Source organism: Scyliorhinus canicula, chromosome 6 (assembly GCF_902713615.1).
Source record: "Scyliorhinus canicula chromosome 6, sScyCan1.1, whole genome shotgun sequence".
NCBI classification, from domain to species: Eukaryota; Metazoa; Chordata; class Chondrichthyes; order Carcharhiniformes; family Scyliorhinidae; genus Scyliorhinus; species Scyliorhinus canicula.
Window position 1 is genome coordinate 112823035 of NC_052151.1, and position 26873 is coordinate 112849907.

The 26873-nt window shown below is 45.7% G+C and overlaps 1 protein-coding gene across 3 annotated transcripts in view; it reads left to right on the forward strand.

Moving 5' to 3' along the window:
* The first annotated feature begins 4222 nt into the window (after positions 1-4222).
* Positions 4223-26873, forward strand: part of rcan2 (regulator of calcineurin 2) — a 475186-nt gene continuing 452535 nt past the window's right edge. Inside the window, exons 1-2 of one of the 3 annotated variants that reach the window (XM_038799915.1) lie at positions 4223-4356; positions 4993-5218. In XM_038799915.1, the coding sequence (XP_038655843.1) occupies positions 4994-5218 (225 nt within the window). In that variant the 5' untranslated portion in view covers positions 4223-4356; position 4993. Of the gene's footprint in view, positions 4357-4429; positions 4609-4992; positions 5219-26873 lie in introns of those variants that run through there. The other 2 variants (XM_038799917.1, XM_038799916.1) reach the window with 2 other exon arrangements.

Genomic DNA, 26873 nt, shown 5'->3' on the forward strand with positions numbered 1-26873 from the left:
ATTGCTTGCCTGATCCATACAAGGGTATGGGATCCGGGAGAAGAGGAAGACTTTAAGTCTGACTCCCGACACGGCAACCCCTTTGCGACGCTGTTCGCAGAGAATGAAGAGAAGTGAGGTGTCCAGATGATGTAAAAAGAGGAACCGCTTGAGAGATAAACGGTGTCCTTTCTGATGGAACCTGCACGCATGTTCATGATGCTTGTTTGTATGTTAAGTGTTTGGTAAGTGGGCAGCACGGTAGCATTGTGGATAGCACAATCGCTTCACAGCTCCAGGGTCCCAGGTTCGATTCTCGGCTTGGGTCACTGTCTGTGTAGAGTCTGCACATCCTCCCCGTGTTTCCTCCGGGTGCTCCGGTTTCCTCCCACAGTCCAAAGATGTGCAGGTTAGGTGGCTTGGCCATGATAAATTGCCCTTAGTGTTCAAAATTGCCCTTAGTGTTGGGTGGGGTTGCTGGGTTATGGGGATGGGGTGGAGGTGTTGACCTTGGGTAGGGTGCTCTTTTCAAGAGCCAGTGCAGACTCGATGGGCCGAATGGCCTCCTGCACTGTAAATTCTATGAAATATGAAGATTGGCCACTCGCTTTTCAGCCGAAAAGCTTGTGACCACCTCACATGCACATTATGTTTGTCCGCAGATAACTCGGAGAACTTGACTCAGCTGCAATGTCTGGAGCCCAACTCCCTTCACCCCACTAGGAGCATCTTGGCTCCCCCTTTTTTTTAGGTGCCCCTCTATTCTGTGAATAGAGGCTGCAAATTCACAATGAATACATTCATGCCCGTTCCTTCCAGGTCGCTCAGGCAGTGGAGAAATGGCATTGAGGACCCGCCCTGTCTGAGGACCCCCCTCTGGTCAGCTAAGCTCGGGTACAGCACAGCACGCCCTACCCGGTGATCCCATTCAAATCTTACCCGTCGCGGCCCATACGCAACTCATTCGGATTTCTCATTTGTAAAGTTTGGTTTCATTTTTGTTTAAGGTAGCCCTTCGGCTGCCATTCCTTATGCTATTTACATCCAGGAACATTGGGATGGTAAATCACAAAACCTGCGAGACGGCTTGCAGTAGCACAGTTGTTAGGTGTATGACTGGTCCTAAATTCGCTTTTGAAAAAAAAAATGAGGGGAGTCACAGGGTGTGACTTGGCCATTCATTTAAGGGACAATTGGAATGAAAGGACAGATACACTAACATTACAAGTATTAAACGAATCATTGACAGATACTATGCTTGATCCCATAGCTTTCGAACGTTCGAAGGAAGGATCAGAGCAAGATCAGCAATACAACAGGACTAAAGGAAGAAAAGAAAGAAGACCAAGATGATGACCTATATGTTTTTAGTTATTGTTTGTGTATTTTTGCGCGCGAACGCAAACCCTTTTTCCCCTATGACCCCCGCCGTTAATGTTTCCCAGACACCGACTTCTCAAAGCCCAGTAATGAACAGCGATGACCAGACCTGGTGCACAAAATTCATGAACTGGTACTCCCTTTCGTATGTCATTGAATCACTTTTAGTGACAGCAGCTCTCTGCATCGTAGTGCAGACACCTCGGTTAAGAAAATGGAGAAGGAGAGCCTCCCGCTCTTGCGCCTCAACCATTTACAGAGTACAAGCCCCTATTTTCGGCTTCCACCAATCCCCCCAACCACTTAATGTGATTTAATTTGATTTGATGTTGTAAATAAAGACCTTTGCGGATGTTTTGTAATGTTCTGAGCTCGACTGCCGAGTCAGAAATGGAATGTAATGATAATGTTATGGATAGGAAGTTAGAATGTTTAAATGTGATAGGGAGCGTAGTTTACAAAGGATAGTTAGAGGTTCCCTAGAAATGCATGTCCCCTTTGACATAGCGGCAACCAGAGACTGTTAGATAATAATTCGTGCCATTACTGAGGAAAGTATAGAGGCCATGGGACTCGCTGAGATCAGGGAGCCCAAAGACACCGATCTTGGGTGATCCTTCATGATTTCTCATGAGGATCACAAGGCGGGAGTGTAGCCACCTGGGGTGACCACTGCCCAAACACAAAATGGAAGATTGCAAGGAATGCAGGGAAAATGGACAGGTTGTAAAAAGCAAGCAGCTTGCAGAGCGCTTGTATATTTGGACTGCTGCAGAAACCAGTTTTGGCTGTTGCCGAAACCAGACAACACTATGAAAAGAAACAGTTAGCATATTAATGAGGTGATACCGGGCGATCCCCAGGCACAAAAGAAACAAGTTAACACTAATCTATACATTCAATGGAAGACCAGACTTTTCGGCGCCAAAGAAGCCCAAAATAATGAGTCCCAAGAACCGCCCCAGTGATCGCGATACTGCCCCGTTATTGGGGAATTAAAATCAATCGATTGGGAAGAGACCCAATCGATTGCGAGAGTATAGAGGGTCCTGCCCAGGTGGGCGCAAGACCCTGAGAGGAGTATAAGACAGAGACCCCGACCCCAGCTCGCTCTCTCTGCCAGCCTCTCCTTGACCAGCTAGCCCTCCCAGCAGAACACCGTTGCAGCAGAAGAACCTTGTGGAGGAGAGGTCTGGACACAGCCGCCAACAAGTAAGTGTCACAACGCACGCTACGGGAATAGACACTCCTGACCCCTTTAGACCATAATTACTGGAAGCCTGCAGACCCAGGACAAAGCTAGAAACCGTTGTTCCCTGATCCGGCAGTCCCCTTGTCCAGTTAAGTATTTGGCCTATTAGTGGTAGGATTAGCCTAGTCTTATAGTTTATATGCATGATTAGTAGATTACTGTAATATGATAAACGTGTCTTGTTTGAACTTACTAATTGGTGTATGGTTTTATTGCTTTGAACTTGACCTTGAAACTTGTGGTGTTATCTTAACGATACCTGTCGACTCCAAAGCTAAGTAACGAAACAGAGCCAAATTGAGTGTTGAGCACACTCACCCAGAACGAGCAACAACTGCTCAAAGCATGCCCACCATCTCCTAAGCACAAGCGAGGAACGCGATGGGACACTTTTCAATTGCTTGAATACAGCTCTAACAACAATCAAGAAGCTCAACACTGTCTAGGACAATGCTGTTTGCCTGATCAGCATCTCATCCACCATCTTAAACCAGGTTAAAGTCCAACATATTCATTTCAAACACTAGCTTTCGGAGCACTGCTCCTTCCTCAGGTGAATGAGCAGTGCTTCGAAAGCTAATGTTTGAAACAAACCTGTTGGACTTTAACCTGGTGTTGTAAGACTACTTACTGTGCTCACCCCAGTCCAACGCCGGCATCGCCACATCATCATCTTAAACATTCACTCTCCCCATCACTATACGATGCAGGGTGTAACATCTACAAGATAGCACAGTAGTTAGCACTGCTGCCTCACAGCACCAGGGCCCCGGGTTCAATTCTGACCTGAGGTGACGGTCTGTGTGGAGTTTGCACGTTCTCCCTGCGTCTGCATGGGTTTCCTCCGGGTGCTCCGGTTTCCTCCCACGGTCCAAAGATGTGCAGGAGGTGAATCAGCCATGCTAAATTGTCCTTTCGTGTTCAAAGGTTAGGTTACAGGGATAGAGTGGGTGGTGGCCAAGGTGGGGTGCTCTTTCAGAGGGTCGGTGCAGAATCAATGGGTCAAATGGCCTCCTTCTGCACTGTAGGGATTCTATGATAAGATGCATTGCACTAACTCATCAATGTTCCTTTAAACGCACCATCTAAACCCACGACTTCTACCTCCTAGAAGAAAAGGGTAGCGGTATGAAACACTGCCACCACCTGCAAGTCACACACAGTCCTGATTTGGGACTGTATCAGAGTTATGTCACCGTTGCTGGATCAAAATCCTGGAACTCCTTTCCTATCAGCACTATTTGTACATCTGCACCAGAACTGGGCTTGCAATGGTTGAAGAAGGCAGCTCACCACCACCTTCTCAAGGGCAATTAGGATAGGCAACAAACGTTGTCGTAGCCAAGACCATCTAAAATTTTACAAAATTAAGCAACATTTGGATTCCCCCAAAGCTGTTAGTGAGAGGCCAGCAGACAGCGCCAGCCCCTCAGACTCCCTCCTGAGCCCAGCCCCGCACTCCTCTGTTATCTTTCTGCTTTGGTTGGTCCGCGCGCCCTCGGTCCGGAGCGGCGGCGCACGGACATGCAAGAGGCGATTGGCCGAGGCGCCTGTCGATCAGCGCGAGCCGGCGCGTTGCGACAATGGATTGGATACTCGGGCGGCCGCACTGGAATGTATCAATGGGCCTCGTGCCCCCGCCCCGCGCCCGCCCCCCAGCTGGCAGGCCGGGCCGGGCTGGGCTGATTGAGAGGTTAGGTGATAGTAGGAGAGAGAGAGACGGAGAGTTGGGACACGCAGACAAGGTACGGAGACTTGAGGAGATTGTGTTACATATGAGAGAGAGAGTGCTGCTACAGGGTGAGAACGCTGCGGAACCCGAGCTCAGTGCTGCTGGAGGTGATGAAGGAGAACAGGACCCCGGAGGTGGAGATGCAATTCATTTTTATCAGCCGTCGGAATGACAGCTCCACATCTGAACTGCTAAAGATTCCCAATTGTGCTTAAAGCTGCCTGCACCCACTCCAATACTTTCATTTGTGTTTCTATTTTCCGGGGTAAAGCCTTTTGTTTTATAAAATGCTTTTGTTTTGTAAAATCAGAATTTATATGAAATCAATCTGGAATGAAATGTGAGGCGCAGTCACTGGTGAAACAGTTTATATTGGTTATTTATTATTTTTATTATGGTCAGTTTCAGCTTACACATTGTTTGCGGAAAGCTCTCGCATCTTTTGTATCGGTCCCACCGTTTCGATATTGGCAGATAGGAAACAGTGCACCATTTCCAAGAATAACATAAAGCGCGTGCCGCTGCAGGGTGGTCATTTCTTATCTCTCTTCTAAGTGTCTGAGATAGTCATGTTTCCACTGAAGCGATGTCATGTTACTGCTCGGACGGTTCAAGACTGCACTTATCGTGTACTTTGTATTTTCTCCAGGATGAGAGGAGACGACCCGTTTGCTGGGATGAGGGACCTGGAACGCTTCAGCGACAGAGCTGCTGCCCGTGATTTTTTGCTTCTTCGGGCGGCAGGCATCCGCGATCCCAATGATCACATCCTGTCGCAGGAAGACTTCGATGAGATAACGGATTTCAACGACCTCCCGACCTCGCTCTTTGCCTGCAACGTGCACCAATCTGTTTTTGAAGACGAGCAAGGAAGGGTATGTGTGACCATTAGTAAGTAACATGGATATGAAATCTTGAAAAAGTGCACCAATGTGCCCCGGTGCCGTTTATGTAATTGTTTCAAATGCGTCAGGATGTGTCAGTAAATGCATATCATAGGTAATATGCATCATGACACAATGCAGATTTTCTGGAGTCCGGAGTTTTGACATAAGCTCCCAGTCTATCAAAGGGAGATCATGTCTTACAAATTTTAATTTTTTGAGGAGGTGTGTGGATGAGGGTAGTGTGGTTGATGCAGTCTTCGTGGACTTTTGACAAGGTCCCACGAGGGAGGCTGATGAAGAAGGTCACAGCCCATGGGATCCAGGGCAACTTGACAAACTGGATCCAAAACTTAGTGGTGTGAAGTAGTGGGTGATTGTTGAAGGTTATTTATGTGATTGAAAGCCTCTGTCCAATGGTGTTCCGCAGGGATCCATGCTGGGTCCCTTGTGGTATACATTCATGATCTGGATGTGAATATAGGAGGTATGATAAGAAAATACCCAGATGACACAAACATTGGTGATGTGGCAAGTAGTGAGGAGCAAGGCCTTGGATTGTAGGATGGTGTAGATGGCTGGTTAGATGGGCAAAAGAGTGGCTAATGGTGTTTAATCATGAAAAGTGTGAGGTAATGCATTTTGGGAGGACTAACAAGGCATGGGAATGTACAATGAATGGTCAGACCCTAGGAAGTAGAGAGGATCAAAGGGACTGTCGTGTGCAGGTTCACAGATCTCTGAAGACAGCAGGACAGATAGATAAAGTAGTAAAGAAGGCCTTGGGTTTCTTGCCTTTTATTAACCGAGGCTTTGAATATAAGAGCAGGGAGGTGATGCTGGAGCTGTATAAAATGCTGGTTAGGCCCCAAGTGTACTGCGTACAGTTCTGGTCACCACACTATAGAAAGGACACCATAGCACTGGAGAGGGTGCAGGGGAGCAGAGGAGATTCACCAGGATGTTGCTTGGGCTGGATCGTTTCAGCTTCCACGAGGGACTGGATAGAATGGTTTTTTTTTCCTTGGAGGAGCAACGAAGGGACCTGATTGAGGTGTATAAAATTACTACAGATAGGGTGGATAGGCAGATACTTTTTCCCTTAGTAGAGGGGTCAATAACGGGGGCATAGATTTAAGGGCAGATTTAAGGTAATGGGCAGAAGATTTAAGGAGATGTGACGGAAAAACTTTTTCATCCAGAGGGTGTTTGGAACCTGGAACTCACTGCCTGAAAGGGTGGGGGAGTTGGGAGCTCTCACAACTTTATTTAGATTGAAATGCCATTGCATACAATGCTATGGACCAAGTGCTGGAAAATAGGATTAGAATAGTTAGGTGGTCGGCATGGAAAAGATGGGCTGACAGGCCTCTGTCCGTGCTGTGAAATTCTATGACTCTTCCAGCAGGACATGGCTAATGTGTCTTTCTAATCTTCTATTAGTGATGACTGTTGCATGACGCAAGTAGTTGTTGATGATGTTACCCAAAGAGCGGTTAGAATGTGGAATGTATTAGAACATAGTGTAATTGAGGTGAATGGTTATGGATGTATTTAAGGGGAAGATAGATAATTACACAAGGAAGAAGGGACTAGAAGGATAATCGCATAGGGTTAGATGAAGTAGGGTGGGAGGAGGTTGGTGTGGAGAATATACACCATCATGGACCAGTTGGCTGACTGTCCTCTTTCTGTGCTATTGATGCTGTAGAACTATATTTTTAGCTGTCTGAAAGTTTGAATTCTCAATCTTTGCTCCATCACACTACCCTCCCCCCCCCCCCCCCCCCCCCGCCCCATGCCTCCACTCAACAAATGGTGTTGACAAAGAAGTACACAATGAATCCATAGAATTCCTAAAGTGCAGAAGGAGGCCATTCAACCCATCAAGTCAGTACCGACTCTCTAAAAGAGCCTAGGCCCACTCCCTCCTCTATCCCTATAACTCCACCTAACCTGCCCATCGTTGGACAGTAAGGGGAAATTTAGCGTGGCAAATCCACCCAACCTGCCCATCTTTGGACTGTGGGAGGAAACGGGAGCACCAAGAGGAAACTCACAAAGACAAGGGGAGAACGTATAAACTCACAGTCAGCCAAGGCCAGAATTGAACCTGGGTTCCTGGCACTGTGAGGCAACTACTGGTCTGAATATTCTCATTATCGTACTGCTCTTCAATCAAGGCTGATTTGTAATAATTTGTGATAATACCTTAAAAACAATTGACTGGTCCAGCTAATCAATCGGCTATGCCAATGTGCTATGCCAGGCACCACCAGATTCCATTTCACTCATTGAAAATTGAAAAACAAGTTCTTTTTTTAAATAATACAAAAAATATTTCTAAAAATGCAACAATTTCAGCGAACGCAATGTTTCCTCATCATATCTGAAATCCTATGGCTCCCTCACTTTGATGCTTAGCACCTATTTACAGACCTGAGCTCACAGCTGCAACATGGTGATTTATTTCTCCAAGTGACAATATAAATTTATCGCACAACCAGGCGAAGTACAGTACAAAGCACATGTAAACATCATACTATTTATAGCACATTGAAGAAAACTACTGACCCTGTGCTATTTTTGGATGTGGTGCAAAATCACTACTGTATTTCTCCAAGGGTCACTGTCCAAAGATCTGGTATATAGAACCTCTTGTGTAGAGTTTAATTGAAGGACTTTGTTTCTATAGTGTGACACCTTGGTGCAGCTTTGAAGATGTACAAGTTAATTTGGCATATCCCATTGCACAAAATAGAAACAAATTGCAATATATTAAAACTTGCACCAATAACCAATATATCTATAGTTATTGCTGTTAATTGAGTATACTGTACTACTGTTTATATCAAAACAATTTAAAAGTCAATGGCTAACTGTACTGTGATTGGATTTATTTTCATTTTCTCCTGAATTATTTGCCCTATTGAAATACATACCCAAATATGGTTTTAAGCTCTAAATGTAAGATTAAAAACTCCCAAAAATAAAGTAATCTATTTTTGTTCATGGGTCCAGTGAACATTTTTAGCTCCCAAGTGAACAGTACGTGAAATATGTAAAAAATTTTGTTTCAAATGAGTTCCAGATTTTGGGAGTGCAGTGTGGGCCCTGTGAATTCCAGGATGAGTAACATTTACAGTGCTGTTATACTAGAATTCACAAAAAAGTCAGAGCAATACCTTTACGTTATTGAAATAATCCTTTGTACAATGAGAGGTGAGCTGAATTTTTCATTGCAGTTGAGCTATTTCCTGTCAGCTTTCCAAATCCTCAACTTTAGTTTGGACATCATAGCTTTTACTGGCTCCTTGGCTGACAATAAATTCTTTCGGACTCTTATATTAAAATTAATCCTCTAAAATGAAGTGAATTGTGTCTTCAACATTTAAGTGTAAAGCATTTCTTCTGGAATAATTAAGTAACAGCAAATATCAGAAGTAATGATGTCCTACACTACATGAGTGACACGTGTGCTGTTTATTTTTATTTATTTAGTTCTTTTTCTTTTTTCCAATTAAGGGGCAATTTAGCGTGGCCAATCCACCTAACCTACACATCTTTGGGTTGTGGGGGTGAGACCCACGCAGACACTGGGAGAATGTGAAAACTCCACAGGGATAGTGACCCAGGGTCGGGATCGAACCCGGGGCCTCAGCGCCGTGAGGCAGCAGTGCTAACCACTGCGCCACAGTTCCGCCTGCTTGTGCTGTTTATAACTTTCATCTAACCTCACAAGGCTAAACTGTACATTCAGAATTACTTTCTCCTATACCTTGTTGAAATACAATTTGATTGCGTGTTGATGCTTTTGTACTGAAGTGTTCTCCATGTGAACGCCATGGTGGCACAGTGGTTAGCACTGTTACTTCACAGTGCCAGGGACCCTGGTTCAGCTCCAGCCTTGGTGGATTAGCCACGCTAAAAGATTGCCCCTTAGTGTCCAAAGATATGCAGGTTAGATGGAATTATGGGCTTAAGGGGATAGGGCAGGGTAGTGGGCCTAGGTAGGGTGCTCTTTCAGAGGGTTGGTGCAGACTCGAAAGGCTAAATGGCCTCCTTCTGTACTGCAGCAATTCTATGGTTCTATTTATTTGTTGCTTAATGATGTGTATCCACAAAGATATATGTTTATTATTGCATCATTATTACAGATATAGCAAGAAATAATATTGGAACATTTTATGCCTGGCACGTAATTTTCTCTTCTTGCAAACCCCTGGTATAAATAGAAAACTGAGTCGATAACAATGCATTATAATTCAGCACCACAATTTTCCAAATATAATATACAGATTCAATACATACTCCAAGCTTTATGAACAAATAATCAAATTTGCCTTGTACCATCTATAATGCAGAACTATTATTGGAATAGTCAGCACAGGCTAAATTGAGTCAGTAAAGCACGTTTACCTGGCATTTGGTGGCTTCCCATTCAAGTACGGCTTGGAATTGGAGCCAATCAATATCTTCCCAGGAAGGAACACAATAATCTGCAAAATGCGACAGCTATCAAGCCAATTAGCCTCACTGAGTTTGCATACTAATTGTTACTTTTGTTAACAAAGCTATTCTCAATGGTGGGCCACATATTATCAGGCAGGATTCTTGCACTCATGTTTTGAATTAAAAGTTTTAATGTGCAGATCTTGCCATTATTCCTGGGGGCATGACAGGGCAGTTGCAAGTGATGAACATTAGCTGCAACCAACTATTTAAACATCAGATGCACATAAACGAGAATGAGTGGCTCTACCCAGGAAAACTGTGCTATACACGGTCCGACAACCAAAAGAAATAAGACGGTTTGTTCATTGATCAATGGATCAAAGAAGCCTCAGATGTAATTGATCCATCCATGATCTAGTATGGTATTTAAAAGTGTTGTTTCACAAATGTCATGGATAGTTCAGAAGAAAACATTCTTTAGTATGAAAACGGCACTGCCATTGATAATGAAGATGATATCTGTGGTGATGCGACTGAAGGTGACAGTTGGAAGTGTGTACACTATCTGAAGACAGCAATTCAGACATAGTGGGCGGGATGCTCCCGTACTCGGTGGGGCGGGGGGTCCCGGCGGGACAGAGTGGCGTGAACCAGAATCCTCCGCACCTTCAGGGGTTGGCCGGTGCCGGAGTGGTTTGCACCCCGCCAGACGGCGTGGAAGGCCTTTGGTGCTGCGGCAGCCGGGGCCGAAGGGACTCAGCCGGCCAGCGCGGGTCCACGCATGCGCGGGAGTGTCAACGGCTGCTGACACCTTCACGCCGGCCATCGCGTAGGCTTACACAGCTGGCGCGTAGGAAAAGAGTGCCCCACGGCACAGGCCCGCCGGCGGATTGGTGGGCCCCGATTGCGGGCCAGGCCACCATGGGGGCACGCCCCCAGGACCAGATCATCTCTCCCCCCCCCCCCAGGACCCCGAGCCCGCCTGCATCGTCTGGTCCGCCGGTAAGGGACCAACTCTAATTTACGCCGGCGGGTCTTGCATAGAACGGATGGGACTTCAGCCCATCGCGGGTCGCAGAATTGCTGGGGGGGGGGGGGGGGGGGGGGGCTGCTGCGAGCGGCTGCCGACCGGTGCGGAGCAATTCCCGCCCCCACCAATTCTCCGGCGCCGGCGAATTCAGCGGTCGGCGGGGGCGGTATTCACGCCGCACCCCCTGGCGATTCTCTAACTCGGTGGGGTGTCGGAGAATCCCACCCAGTATCTCAAGAGTTTACCAGCAATGATTTGTAGCTTTGAACATTAAACATGCGCATTTCTAAGTGTGCTTCTGTACATGTAAATAAATGTAAAATAAAGCTTAAGACTTAGCTTCTTATCCTTTCTTTCAAAATTAAGCTTATAAGTGCCAAAAATCAATAAAACCAACAGTCAATTGTCATTTATGCCTTAGAAACCAGAGGAATTTAGAAGAACTTAATCAAAAAGTAACATTTCCGCTAGGTGTGCATCATCATTCATAATCATCTGGAAAAGATGGTCTTCACCAGCTGCAAAATCGTATTTTGATTTGTTACCATGTATAATACACATCCTAACTTTTAGGTAAATCTTTAGGGAAAAATGTACGCTATATTTGGAAAATTATGGTCGCTGTTTTAGAACTCTTAGCAAATCTGTTTCTGAAATTATCCATGCTTCAATAAATGAATATCGATCCCACATGATTTTCTGAAAATGTGCCTTAACTTGGATTTGACAGTCAATACGAATGAAGCGATAATGAGTTCAGAGCACTGGAACATTTTTTTATTAACCTATTTAGAAAAGCTTAGTTTTTCAAGATAGATGAGAAGATTTTGCAATTCACCAAAATAGGTCTGTATTTTCTCTTGTGTGAAAATTAACATCAGTGATGATAGCTTAGATCCTTTGTGTTTTAAAAATATATTTGATTGACCTCTGCAGCCGTCGTATCTCTCAGCCAGCACCAACAGCCTGGGAAAGATCCACTCCCACATCAGTTTCATGTTCATCTGAAACCATACTGAGCAGAATTTCAGCCATGTCTGATGGGACAGGAGCCATTTGTAAAATATATGTGCATTAACTGGAGCACTTCAGAAAAATACCAACTTGAATTGTGCACAAGTAGCTATTTTGTACCTTTTCCTTAGTATCTCTTGTTTTCCTCGCATTAAAATAGGAGTCAGGATTGGTGGTGATTTATTTTTCTCAGCAATTTCCAGCTCAAAATTTGGATAGTGGTGCTCATTTGGTGAAGAATAATAGAATTAATCCAAGGTCTACGCAGGTGGTCAATTCCCTTACCAAATTCCAAGAATGGGATCATTTATGTTGCAAGTTATGATTAAGACAAAATAATTTAGGAGCCCCGGTCTGTACTGGGCGATTGCCAGGTGTTATGGGAGCGGTGGTTTCAGAACCCCAAAATGTATGATGGAGTTCAACCAACCTCTCCCTTTAATGTATTGTTGCTTTCGAAGCACACGGCTTGGTCTCCAGGTGCGGTATTACAATTATGGACACGTGGGTTTTTAAACACAAAACAATGTTTTTTCCATGAATTCAACTTAACCTTTTTAAATATACATTGGATCATTTACCACCCTTTACTTCAAAGATAACTCCGAAAATAATACAACACTAAATAATCCCTCAAAATGTTCCTTCAAACCTCCAAAAGACTTAACACCTTTAAACAGAAATACATCAGGTTAAAGACATTACTATTATGAGTTTAAATCACCCAAATGATTCAGAGATAGTCTTTCTTGGCAGAGATCACCGCAGATCCAGCTCACTGCAAACACAGACAAACCCAAGCACTTTTTCTTCATGCAGCACTCAGCAAACCAGCCAGGCACTTTTCAGCTGCTCTCTCAAAACTGAAACTAAAAGCAGGAGTGAGCTCAGCTCAACTACCCCCCACCCTCTAACATCACTTCAGTAATACGAGCTGCTCCATTTCTTAAAGGTACATCACTTAAACATCCATTTCTTAAAGGTACTCTCACATGGCACAGGGTCCACTTAAAAAGATAGGCCCTGACCAATTTAGCAGTGGCTCAAATTCCATCAGCATTTTTAAATTGGTCATCATAGTGTGTATGTTTTATAAAACGGGAATAACATATAAAACAAATTTAAATCTATAAGAGTTATGTCTTGAATCTCTTGCAACATTATAATTGCCCACTCTTAAATGCAAAACAGTTTATTTTATCATTAGTTAGACAAAAATGACTACCTGGATTAACAGATTTGAAATAATCCTGTTCTGATCTATGCTAAATGCTAACTCTAAGCCACTGTAATTCAAATAATTCACAGTGCAAAAGGAGGCTATTCGGCCCATCAAGTCCACTAACCTGCACATCTTTGGACTATGGGGGGAAACCGGAGCACCCGAAGGAAACCAACGCAGACACAGGGAGATAGTGCAAACTCCATACAGCCACCGAAGGTTAGAATTGAACCCGGGTTCCTGGTGCTGTGAGGCAACAGTGCTAGCCACTGTGCCATCCATGGTAGATATATTAATATAAAATTTCGACGTTAGTATGTGTACATAGTGCTCGATTCTGGAAGCCTTTGACCTGAAGAGCAGAAAAATGTTTATGTTCATTATTTGTCAATCCAAAATTTAACATTCTTCAGCATTGCAATTTTTAAAAACTGTTTTTGCATTAGTGTATTTCAAAAATACAGATGAGTGAAGATTTCAATTCTAATATTCCTTCTGGTGTATGACGGTTTACAGATCCATTTATTTTGCATAAATTCCAATACCCATTTTTATCTGAAAAACTTTACTGATAATTTTAGTCTAGCCCACCCAGCAGGAAATCAGTGTCTTTTGGTTGGCTGCCTGTTTTGCACCATACATGGAGAACAAAATCAGGCAGTAAGTAAAGTGGGTGCTTGACCCAAACCCACCCATTTTACTTCCAGCAGGAAAGTTTAAAATGATTATTGTTTATGTCAAAATTAGGCTATAACTTTTCCAGATGTATGAAAAAAGCTTAGAATCATAGAATCCCTACAGTGCAGAAGGAGGCCATTCGGCCCATCGAGTCTGCACTGACCTTTCAAATGAGCACTCTACCCATATCCACTCACCCAACCACCCCTCCCTGCCTCTTAACCCCATAAACAAACCTGCACATCCCTGGACACGATAAGGGGCAATTTAGCATGGTCAATCCACCTAACCCGTACATCTTTGACTGTGGGAGGAAACCCACATACACATGGGGAAAATGTACAAACTCCACACAGCCAATGACCCAAGCCGGAATTGAACCTGGGTCCCTGGCGCTGTGAGGCAACAGTGCTAACCACTGCGCCGCTGTAAATTTATAATAATCTTTTGTAACTTTCCTTTAAATTGTAAATCTTTTGGCCAAATTAAAGTTCAAATGTGGCATATTGATACTCTTTAAATCTAACTAAACCAATAAAGTCATAAATAAGATGGGTGCAATCTAACTAAAAAGATAAGTGCGCTCTGGGTGGAATTAACAGGGTCGTTCAAACGACACTGCTATTTAACAACACTTTTAGTGCCCCAGTGGAGAACATCTCCCACCCCGCAAGGACGCACTCTGCGCCATTTTCTGCATGGAGGAAGTCCGGCAAGCGGAGCTCCTCCATGCAGGAAAAGAGCGGGACACCATTTTAAAATGGCGTCCCAATCTCTTGACACCCCGGACCCCTACAACGCCTCAACTCACCTATAAGGGGAAGGGGGTCATTGAGCCCCCCGCACTCCACCTCACATGGGCAGGGCACCCCTGGGCCCGATCCTTGTGTTGGCAAAATGCCAGCCTGACACCTTGGCAGTGGCAACCTGGCAGTGCCCCAGCCAGCCTGGCAGTGTCAACTGGGCACCCTGGCAGTGCCTGGGTGACAATACGAGGGTGTCAGGTTGGCAATGACAAGGTGTCCAGGTGGCTGCAGCAGTGCTAGCATGCCATCCTGCCTGGAGGCCAACTGCCCGGGGGCCTCTGATCGCTTGGAAGACCCCCTCCCCTGCCCCCCAGGTACCGATCCTATTGGTCCCTGTTTGTGAGGACCAGCGCTGGCTGAGGTCTCTTCAGCGAGGCCAATAGATGCTGGGTGGCCATTGGATCCGGTGTTAGCGTGGCTAAGTGAGTTCTTAAACTCACTTAGCTGTACGAGGCCGTGAGCGGAACCCAGATTGCGACGTCTCAGAAGATCTGGTTCTCGCGAGACATAACGACTGTCGGGAATCCCGGGGGTTGCCTCTCCCTGGCTCTGCCACCTGTGTCATGTCCCGGTTCTGGCGGGATGCAGCTGGTTGTACCCACCCGCTTTCTCTGATGTAGTTTTAGTATAATCAGGATCATGGTCAGAATAGTCTTGGGCACAGGTGTTGGCACCCTGCAGGCTCCTGGCAAAAGTCCACATACCTTTAATTGTTTCAGAGCAACAATGCAGTTGGCCCACATAGATTACAATGAGAAAATACACCAGAGATCATAGCACAGACTGTACTCAACCTTTACAACTTTGCAACTCATAGTCCATTGCTGTTAGAGACTGTTTGAGTTCAGGTCATTTTATTCCAAACACAATCAAATTTAGGTACAATACTAATCATGCTCAAAGTACTGTTTGTACTCTCTGCACCTTTGTCTTGACATATGTCAAACTGTCTCTGTTTCAAGTCTGACGCATAAACCATGGTGCACTGATTTAATTAAAATTATGATGCATTGGGAAGTGGGAGATTTCACTGTAAACTGGAGTCCAACAATCAATTCTATGCGGAACAGCAGCATGTTATGAGAATACAGATCTTCTGATAGTCTTCACCAGGAATTGATTGATTGATTGATTTTGACTTATTGTCACATGTACCAAAGTATAGTGAAAAGTATTTTTCTGCGGCCGAGGGAATGTACACAGTACATACATAGTAGTCAAAAGAATAATCAACAGAGAACATGGATAGGAGATAAAAGAAAAGGGACAGGGGGAGAGAGCTCGCAGAAAGTCGCCATGCTCCGGTGCCATCTTGCCCATAGGTCGGAATGTGTCCTAGTATGGAGCACCCATTAGTTAACAGCAGATTACATAAAACGACGTAATGCATTTATTTGGAAAAAAAGATGGTTGGTGTAACTTCTTCAATTTCCACTATCCAATACAAATCAAGTAACTTGTAGCAAAATTTAAAGTTACATTATTTTTTGCATTGTAATCAAGAACAACAGTGACACATTACTATTTTCAAAACTGAAGCAACAATATCAATTAAACACTTACAAACATTATGTCTTTTGTTTAACAAAGATTTTCAGGATGGTATAATTGAAAACAATCAGATTCTACTTGTTTGCGACTTTTTATTGGCTCACCTACTGTAGGCAGCATGCTGTGGTACCAGATGGGAAAATAACATCAGCCGACAGAAAATATTTCTTCTGTGCACTAGGTGAAATCATAAATGCATTCTTTATAAATGGATTTAGGATTTCAATACAGCTGGTGCACAGAAGACATCTTCCCACTGAGTCACTGTCTTTAATTTCATTGCTGACCACCCTTCTTGTAAGAAATGTCAGTTTTGTCGTTTTCCTTTGCACACAGATGCTTTTTGCCAGGTGATATGTAGACTGGCACTGGAGGCAGGATGGAGTAGAATAATTCCCATGGATAGAAATCAAGAGAGAACATTACAGCAAAATGTAAATCAAATTATCTGACTGCTACAATTTGATACAAGTGAATCTTCAAAATCAGCTGCAAAATTATTTTAGCTACAGGTAATTAATTTTAATTAAGGAATTAAGATATTTAGAATTTTGAATCATCATAAGGTTCAAAGGTCAGAATTTGAATCCTTCTATAAGAGTTGCTATTCTAATACCATAAAATAAAAACTTGAATTTATGTAGCACGTTTTATGATCTCATGGTATTCTAAAGTGTTTTGCAGCCAATTAAGTAATTATATAGTTGTTATTCTAATGTAGGGGATGTGGCAACCTATTTATCAAGCACCTATGAACAGCAATGTGATATTGACAAGCTAGTGAAAGAGAAAATGCTGGAAAATCTCAGCAAGTCTGGCAGCATCTGAAGGGAGAGAAAAGAGCTAACGTTTCGAGTCCGATGACTCTTTGTCAAAGCCAAACTAATGACAAGCTAATCTGTTTTGGAGATATTCAGCGAGGGATAAATATTGACCATTCCACCTTCTCTCCTTTGCAGTAGTGCTTTTACATCTACCTGAATGGATACATCTGACAGGTCACACCTTGGACTCCCAAGTGCAGCACTCCCTCAGTACTTTGTTAGAACATCTGCCTAGATTTCTGTGCTCAAGTTTCCGAATTGCAACTTGAATTCACAACTTTCTATATTAGAGGCAAGAGTGCTCCCAACTGATCTGTAGGTGAGTTAATAACATGAAAAAATCCTTCCATTGCCCAGAATTGTCATTTTGGAAAGCACCTCGGGAATAGCTGTAAGCTACCCATTTTTGTTCCACTTCACATTATTGCCATTTTCTCAGAGTAAGGCTCAATACTAATGTTGGCTTTCAGGCACTTCACCCATTGCTATTCTATTTATACATGAGCTGAGACAGTGAAGCTTTGCAGACAAATTAATAAGCCTGCTCCACCATTCCATATGACCATGGCTGACCTTGGGCTTCAACTTCACTTTCCCGCCTGCTCCTCACATCCCTTGGTTCTCTGAGTGACCAAAAATCTGTTTGTCCCGGCCATGAATATATTCAATGATGAAGAATCCACAAGCCTTTGGAGTACATAGAATATAGAACATACAGTGCAGAAGGAGGCCATTCAGCCCACCGAGTCTGCACCACTTAAGCCCTCACCTCCACCCTATCCCTGCAACTCAACAATCCCTCCTAACCTTTTTGGTCACTAAGGGCAATTTATCATGGCCAATCCACCTAATCTGCAAATTTTTGGAGTGTGGGAAGAAACCGAGCCTCCGGAGGAAACCCACGCAGACACTGGGAGAACGTGCAGATTCCGCACAGACAGTAACCCAGTGGAGAATCGAACCTGGGATCCTGACGCTGTGAAGCCACAGTGCTAGCCATTTGTGCTACCGTGCTGCCCTAAAGTAGAAGGGAGTTGTCTGACCTGACTGCCTGCCTCTCTTCCACGGCTATGTTCATGGCAGGGTGTTCCTGGAGAGGGAACATGCAATGTCACCTGGCACCTTTGAAACCTTCCGTGCCTGTTGGGCGCCGCAGCGGCTGGGGTTTCTTACCAACCCCATTAATCACATTTTGATTTCATATCTTAAGTTTCCTTTGTGATTCATTTTTTGTTTATGACAGTTTCCAGTTGGGACTCTCCTTTTAATTTGTCCCTCAGTTAGTTTGATCTCATTTACTTGGTTATTTATGTTACACAAAGTAGGTGGAGTAGAATTCCAAAGACTCTCAACCCTTTGTGTGAAGAAATTTCCCCTCATCTATGATGAATGTAGCAATTTCAGATGCATGGTATATGTATTTGATGCAGTAAGGGTTAAAAGACTGGGTGAGTGTGTATGTGACTGCTGCAGTCATGTTTTTAAATATCCCGGTCTTAAAGGCAGCAAGGCTTTTTAGAACTGGAGGTGCAATTAAAGCATCGTAAAATTGCCCCATAAGTGTCCAAAAGGTTGGGTGGGGTTACTGGGTTACGGGAATAGGCTGGAGGCGTGGGCTCAAGTAGGGTGCTCTTTCCAAGGGCCGGTGCAGACTTGATTCACTGTAAATTCTATGATTCTAAAGGTTTGGGCTAATAGATTTTTATATTTTTAAGGGGAGGCAGTGTTGTAGTGGTATTGTCGCTGGACTAGTAATCCAGAGACCCAGGATGATACTCTGTGGACCCGGGTTCGAATCCCACCATGGCAGATGGTGAAATTTAAATTTAATAAAAATCTGGAACTAAAAGTCAAAAGGTGACCATGAAACCAGTGTCGATTTTCGTAAAAACCCATCTAGTTCACTAATATCCTTCAGGGAAGGAAATCTGCCGTTCTCACCTGGTCTGGCCTACATGTGACTCCAGATCCACAGCAATGTGGTTAACTCTTAAATGCCCTCAGGGATGAGTAATAAATACTGGCCCAGTGGCACCCACTTCCCATGGATAAATTAAAAAATATATATTGAGGGTTCCCTGGGAAGTAGATAATTAGATATTGGGCCTCTAGCTCAATCAAATGGCCTTGTTGCACCCCACTCGGTGACACAATGAGACCGATAAATCTCGCTAGAGGCCTCTTGTGAGATTTGCAATGCTCAGAACACCTCGCGAAATTTCATTAGATTTTGCGAGGCATTGCGATCTGGAGCCCGCCCATGCTGGGTGGGATCTCACTTAAATATGCTTGTGCTGCATTCTCCCAGTGCCTAGGAGATGTCGCTGTGGACCCTTTAGCACTGGTCCACACAAACGTGGACCAAGCGCAATGGCTCCTGGAGGGGGGGTCTCCAGGGCCATCAGAGGCCCCTGGGTGATTGGGCTCTGGTCAGGTCTCTATTATTCAAGCAGTCTCCAAAGCTCTCTCTTTCTCACATATATATATATGCTGGCAGTCCCGGTGCCACACCGGCACCTTGGCACTGCCAGGCTGGCAGGGGAACTGTCATGGTGCCAGGTTGCCGCTGCCAGGGTTCAAGCTCAGGAGTGCCAAGCTCTTATGAGGTGGGGTGAGGGTGAGCTCCAGGACGCCATAACAGGTAGGTTGGGGTGTTGGGGGTTTTTTGAGGCCATTGTGGAGGGGTCAAGAGATCGGTGAGGCATTTAAAAATAGAGCCCCAGTCTCTTGCTGCACTGACTAGCTTTAAGTGAGGGAAGTGTGGCCTCGGCAGGCGTTCCTTGCCATGGCCAGCAAAAAAGACTCCCGTTGAGAAACACCCCAATTCACCCCCAAAACGGGACTCTTTTAAAACTTTTATTGCACCCATTGTGTTCAGCTTAGTGTAATGATGTAGCAATGAGAGGACCAGGGGCTGAAGCAGTCAGATGTTGAGGTTTTCAGAGTTAGTTTTTGGCCAGAAGGTGAGCAGAGAAGGTTTCTGAAGAAATACAACTAGAGATTCTGAATTATTCTGACAGGGTGTCAGGTCTCTATTATTCAAGCAGTCTCCAAAGCTCTCTCTCACAGTGGAGTATCCATGACCCCCCTCCGGGTCGGAGAATCGCTGGGGGGGGTGAGGGGCGGCGTGAGTCCCACTGCTCCGACGCCGGCTGCCGAATTATCCGGCGCCGGATTTTTGGCGGGGGGGCGGGGATCGCGCCGTGCCGGTCGGGGGACGTTGGCAGTGGCCCCCCTCCCGGTGATTCTCCGGTCCCCGATGGGCCGAGCGGCTGTCCGTTTTCGGCCAGTCCCCCCGGCGTGGATTAGACCAGGTCCGTACCGGCTGGACCTGGCTCTGAGGGCGGCCTGCAGAGTCCTCGTGGGGGCGCGTGGGGATCCAGCCCCGGGGGTGGGGGGCCTACGGTGGCCTGGCCCGCAATCGGGGCACACCGATCTGCGGGCAGGCCTGTGCCATGGGAACACTCTTTCCCTTCGCGCAGGCCTGTGTAAAGCTCCGCCATGGCTGGCACGGTGAAGAAACCCCCTGTGCATGCGCAGGAAACACGCCAGCGGTTCTGGGAACACGCCGGCGCTCCTGCGCATGTGCAACTTGCGCCGGCTGGCAGAGGCCCTTCGGCACCGGTTGGCACTGGTTCACACCACTACTTGGCGCCGGTACGGCCCACCCGCCGGATACCGGAGAATCCCGGCCTAGGCTGTTGGCTCTTCTTTTAAATTGTGTTCCACAAAGATTGATGCTGGGACTACTGTTGTTTTCAACAGAGATCATACTGAGATTGGAGGCATTTTGGCAGGAGGAATAAGGGTGTCACAAATTCTTGTTGGATCATCAGATGTGAGTGAGGGAGAAAAGGGAGCAGATTAGCGCCAGGCAACTTTTAATGTCTGTTGAATGGGCCAATGGATTATGTCTAGAGTACAGATTAATTGTCATTTTACTAATTGTGAATGGTTTGATGTGGGACCAAAGAAGGAGGACACCAACAGGAAAAATATAAGAAAAAGGAATATGGAAAACATCGCACACTACAAATGTGGCTGACACGTGAAAGCTTTCAGCTTGGCAAGCATGAAGATTAAGCAAGTTAATATTTTACACTGTCTATTTATGTGAAGCAATTTGATGTTTGATATGGATTTTACCAGAATAGTTTCAGACCTTCCATGCAGCAATATAGAGAAAAAGACAATCGGGGAGAGTCAGCATGGTTTAGTGAAAGGGAAATCATGTTTAATCAATTGATTGGAGGGTTCTGTGCCAGGGCCTCAGCTTCCTACAGTTTACACCAATGATTTACATGAGGAGATTGAAGGCCTGGTAGCTAAATTTGCAGATGACACAAATATAAGCAGGAAAGTATGTTGTGAAGATAACATAAGGGGGCTGCAGATGAATATAGATAGGTTGAGTGAGTTGTCAAAAATCTGGCAGATGCAGCGTATTGTTCATTTTTGCAGAAAGAATAATAAAACAGTATTATTTAAATGGAGTACAACTGCAGAATTCTGAGGTGCTGAGAAATCTAGGTGTTCTGGTGCATGAGTCACAAAGCATTAGTATACAGGTACAGCAGGTAATAATTAAGAAGACTAAGAGAATGTTATTATTTATTAGAGAAGAATTGCACATAAAAGTAAGGATGTTATGCTTCAGTTATACAGGTCATTGTTGAGACCACATCTCAAGTATTGTGGCCTGCATTTTAAGGATGGCGAATGCTGAGCACCAGTCATCTGGAGAGTCAGTGGGGAATGCATGTACCACTCGGATTCCGATAGATCCACTGCCATTTCATGCTCTGATGAGTGTTGATTGGCAGCGATTGGCCAACAGTTCTCCTGCCCATCTATCTAGCCCATCCAGAGACAGTGCTGCATTGGCCGGAAGAGGTACTGCAGTACCATGCTTGAAGCAAAGTCCCAGGAACAATAGTGCTGGTATGTACCGGGACCCAAGGGAGGGGAAGAGTAAAGAATGTCCTGGGGTTCAGGAGGGGGAGTTAATTTCACTGGCAGGGCATAGGCTGGGGTGATGGATAGGGAGGGCTGGAGGTCTCCGGTCTGTGAGACAAGGATGGCCATTATTCTGAAGGGGTCTGCTGAAAGAAGCGCCACCCCCCCCCACCCACCACCACCACCACCCTTGCTGCCCATGTCCGGGTGAGAACTTTCTATAGTTCCCACCCTCAGCCTCAGTCAATGACAGTGAACCACTCTGGCGTCGGGCCGCCCCAAAGGTGCGGAATCCTCTGCACCTTTAGGGGCCAAGCCCTCACCTTTAGGGGCTAGGCCTGTGCCGGGGTGGTTGACACGCCGCCGGCTGGCGGGAAAGGCCTTATGCACCACGCCAGCCGGGGCCGACGGGCTCCGCTGGCTGCCGGAAGTCCGCACATGCGCTGGAGCATCAGCGGTTGCTGGCGTCATCCCCGCGCATGCGCAGGGTGGGGGGTCACCTCCGCGTCGGACATCGCGGTGGCTGATGCCCGACGCGGAAGGAAAAGAGTGCCCCCACGGCACAGCCCGCCCGTGGATTGGTGGCCCCCGATCGCGGGTCAGGCCACAGTGGGGGCACCCCTCCGGGGCCAGATCGCCCCCCCCCCCCCCCCCCCCCAGGACCCCAGAGCCCGCCCGTGCCGCCTGGTCCCGCCGGTAAATACCTTGTTTAATTCATACCGGCGGGACCAGCATAACAACAGCAGGACTTTGGCCCACTGCGGGCCGGAGAATCAGCGGGGGGGGGGGGGGGGGGGGGCCTGCCGACAGTGGCGGCGCGATTCCCACCCCCGCCGTATATCCGGTGCCAGAGAATTCGGTGACCGGCGGAGGCGGGATTCACGCTGGCCCCCGGCGATTCTCCGACCCGGCGGGGGGTTGGTGAATCCAGCCCCAGGTGTCACTGTTTTAAAATCAAGGGACGCCCTTGTAGGAGAGAGTTGAGGAGAAATTCTTTGAGGGTTTTGTGACTTTGGAACTCTCTACCTCAGAAGGCAGTGGAGGCGAGGTCAGAGAATATTTTTAATTTGGAGGTAGATATTTCTTGTTGGGCAAGTGAATCAAAGGTTGCCAGGGATAGGTGAGGATGTAGAACCTTAAACACAAACAGAGATCAGCCATGATCTTACTGAATAGCAGAGGAGGCTCGAGTGGCCAATCGGCCAACTTCTGAACCTATTTCATATGTTTGTATACTCGTATTATTTTGAATATAAATCAGTTCTGCATTCCTGATGGTTTTCTCTACCATAGTCAATCTCCAAAGCCACCAGCACAGCCTAACAAGAGCAGTAGGTATTTGTTGCAGCCCCAGTGAATATTTTAATGAACAATGCTGTGCTTTTCATGGAAATTACCACTTTCTCTACAGATCCTAGATCCCAGTTCTGTCAACTGTTCGATCCCTATAATTATAGTAACTAACTAGAGGAAAATTGGATCTTTAGTGTTTAAAATCCTGAAATATAAATTGCTCAGTATTACCTACAAGCATGAAATTGGGAGAATAAAATTTTAAGATGCCACTTGGTAGCTTAGAACTTGATTATTGCTGAAAAAAGAAACATGGTCAAAACTTTTCATCCTGCACTCAACAGGACAGATGCCAGAATACCACATTTCAAAGGGAGCAACAATTTAAACTGCATGAGAATAGAGCGCTAATTGATTGGCAAATTTACCCTGATTCGATGAGCTGTTATGGTTGAATGCACCAGGAACTGCTGCATTTATTTAATTTTTTAAAAAGGTGCAATTCCTGGACATTTTCCTTTTTCCTGCCAAGGATAGGTCCCTGCATATGAATATATGCCTTCTAGCAAGCTTAAGTGAGCCTGACTGATAATCTTAAATTATTTGCGAGTGTAGTTCTTCGGACACTCAGGATTGTTCAGCAAGTACTGTCCAATTGCAGAATCACATCTAATGTTAGTCATTATAATTTGAGTTGTGCAACCATGGGCTGGTTGAATATGGTCAGTACTTTGCCTATTGTGAACAGCCAGAGGGGTGTGCTGTTTGATATGATACACTGGGCGGCATGGTAGCACAGTGATTAGCACTGTTGGTTCACAGCACCAGGTACCCAGGTTCGATTCCCGGCTTGGGTTACTGTCTATGCGGAGTCTGCACGTTCTCCCCGTGTCTGCATGGGTTTTCTCCTACGCTCCAGTTTCCTTCACAAGTCCTGAAAGATGTGCTTGTTAGGTGCATTGGATATTCTGAATTCTCCCTCAGTGTACCCGAACAGGAGCCAGAGTGTGGTAACTAGGGGATTTTCACAGTAACTTCATTGCAGTGTTAATGTAAGCCTAATGTGACACTAATAAAGTTTATTCTTACCAGTCATCGGACATACAGCGTATGTACCTTGCATTGCACTGGCACTGAAATTCATATACTTTTTAAAATTAAATTTAGTGTGCCCAATTCTTTTTTCCCAATTAAGAGATAATTTAGCGTTGCCAATCCACCTATCCTGCACATCTTTTTGGGTTGTGGGGGTTGAGACCCACACAGACACGGGGAGAATGTGCAAAACTCCACACGGACAGCCGTAAGTTAGCACTGCGCCAACGTGCTGCCTTGAAATTCACATAGTACATTAAATCAAAGCTTCAATAGCATGTCTCTTTTGTGAGCAATACTCATATGAAGGTGTCTGAGTACTTTGAGTTGGAGCTTAAAGTTGTATTTTCACTAAAGCGAGCCTTAGCACAAACATTTTGAGCAAAACATTGTTCTGCTTCAAATTCTCATCTGCTGTTTTTCTTTCCCCTTTAGATCCTATGACTACAGATCTAGACTCCTGATACAATCTGAACATAGAAATTTCCATTTGTGATGTAGATTTGTTTTTTTTATTCACTCGTTTTGTTCTTCATACTTGACCACAAATTATGGGCTCTGAGGCTAGGCTATTTGCATTGAAGCGAATTTGTTGTAGGATGCACCCAGTCCTTTTGAGAGCAATTATTTTCTCCTAAAATAAATGCCATTTGTGCTTTGCGTTTAGTGAATCAACCCTATTCGGTGATAAATGTAGTGGAAAACTGCTACTTAAAGTGTCTTTGGTCTACAATCATGTACGTTTGAAGGTCATATTTCCAAAATGTGGTTATGTAATTGATATTTGAGAGGGGCTTACTTCATAGAAGGGAAGAAAGAAGAGCCCATATTAAAATGTTTTTGTACCATGATTATTTTTGTGAAGTTACAGCATGAGTTTATGTCATTGTGTTTTGCCGAAGAAAAAAACATCTTCCTTTTCCATGAAGCCTGTCCTTTTAAGATGGTTACAGTTTTGTACCTAATATAAATGGAATACTCACTCGCAGACCATCAGTGCTGCCAATCGTGGTATAGTAAGAATCGTGCCATCCAGTTTCCTGGTTATATGGCTGTCTGATCAGTAAAGGAGCTAGCAACAGAGATATTGGGCGCAATTCAGCAGACTAATGTTTAAGTCTGGTTTTGGGCACGTTTGGTGGGGAGTTTTGTGACGGCCGCATTGGTGACATCGCATCCAATATTCCACAGGGCTAAATCGCTGGCTTTGAAAGCAGGCCAGCAGCACGGTTCGATTCCCGTAACAGCCTCCCCGAACAGGCGCCGGAATGTGACGACTAGGGGCTTTTCACAGTAACTTCATTTGAAGCCTACTCGTGACAATAAGCGATTTTCATTTCCTTTCATTTTTCAATATTCAACGGCACTGTGTGCCAAAAATAGTCCCCTTGATATTCTCAACATTGCTGGTTCCCTTGCTGTCTGATTCACCTGACTCGTCCCTCAGCTGCTCGCAGCTAACAAGGGGAACTACATTTAAATGCTCCCTCACCACTTGCTGCCAGTCAGCACATGAACATGGCAGTGCGCAGACCTGCTCCTCGCTTTGGGAATGGCGACCTCATAAGGCTTCTTGACGCTGTGGATGAGAGAAGGGGCACCCTGTTCCCCCGAGGGGTTCAGAGGATAATTAACAGGGTCAGCAATGCCTCCTGGGAGGCAGTGGCAGCGGCTGTCAGTGCAGGCAGCATGACCAGGAGGATCGCTGTCCAATGTCTGGAGAAGACCAATGTCCTCCAACGTGCTGGAAGGGTAAGTTACTACCTCTCTTCCGGCATCAGTTCCACCCACCACCCTTCAAATTCCAACCCCCCACCGGCTGCCCCTAATCCACTGGCTGTTACCTTTCACCCTCTCCACATCCGATCTTCAAGTATGTTCCTCAGAACCCCCAGGCATTCACCAGTACAACCCTTTCATGTCCAGGTGTGGTGCCACACATGCCACCTGCTTATAGAGCCCCCGAATCATCAAGTGTGTGGCTTACAATGCCCTCTCTTTGTCCTCACAGAAGAAGATTGCCTGTAATAAATGGGAAAGAGGCACGATGGGGGGAGGAATCCCAGAGATTCGCGTCCTTACCCCTTATGAGGAACGGGTCCTACAAATAGCGGGGTTGCCTGAGGAGAGAGCAATCACTGAAGGTCGCAGAAGTGAGTTATTCATGTCAGACAAAATGATCCTTCCCTGTCACTGACCACATGTTAATTCTCTCGCAGGATCATCATCTGATGAGGCCAGGCTATCCGACTTCCACCCCCCCACCCTTGCCATCCAAGATAACACCCCTGAGGAGAGCTCCACACACCAACGCAACACCACACACCATGGTGGGCGACATTAGTGGACAGGCTTCTCTGATGAACACCACACATTTGCTAATGCACATCAGATGGAGGCAGGAACATCCAGGGGCGACAGTAGTTGGCGACGGTCTGCTGGATCCCAGGACACCGCTATATACCAGCCAGATGCCGAGCCTCTGGACAAGGTTCTCCCTGAGCTGATGCAGATGATAGGACAGAGCCGTAAGATTGAGGAAGGGGTGTCAGTGACTTTCCAGTGACTGCAAGGCTAATTGGAGGAGACCCAAAAGCTTCAGGTGATTGGAGAAGTCCCGAAGTTTTCAGACGTAGGAGATGGAGCCAATAATTAGTGGCACTGCGACCAACACTGCAAGGGTGGCGACCGCAGTGAAAAACCTGGAGCACGACGTCCGTGT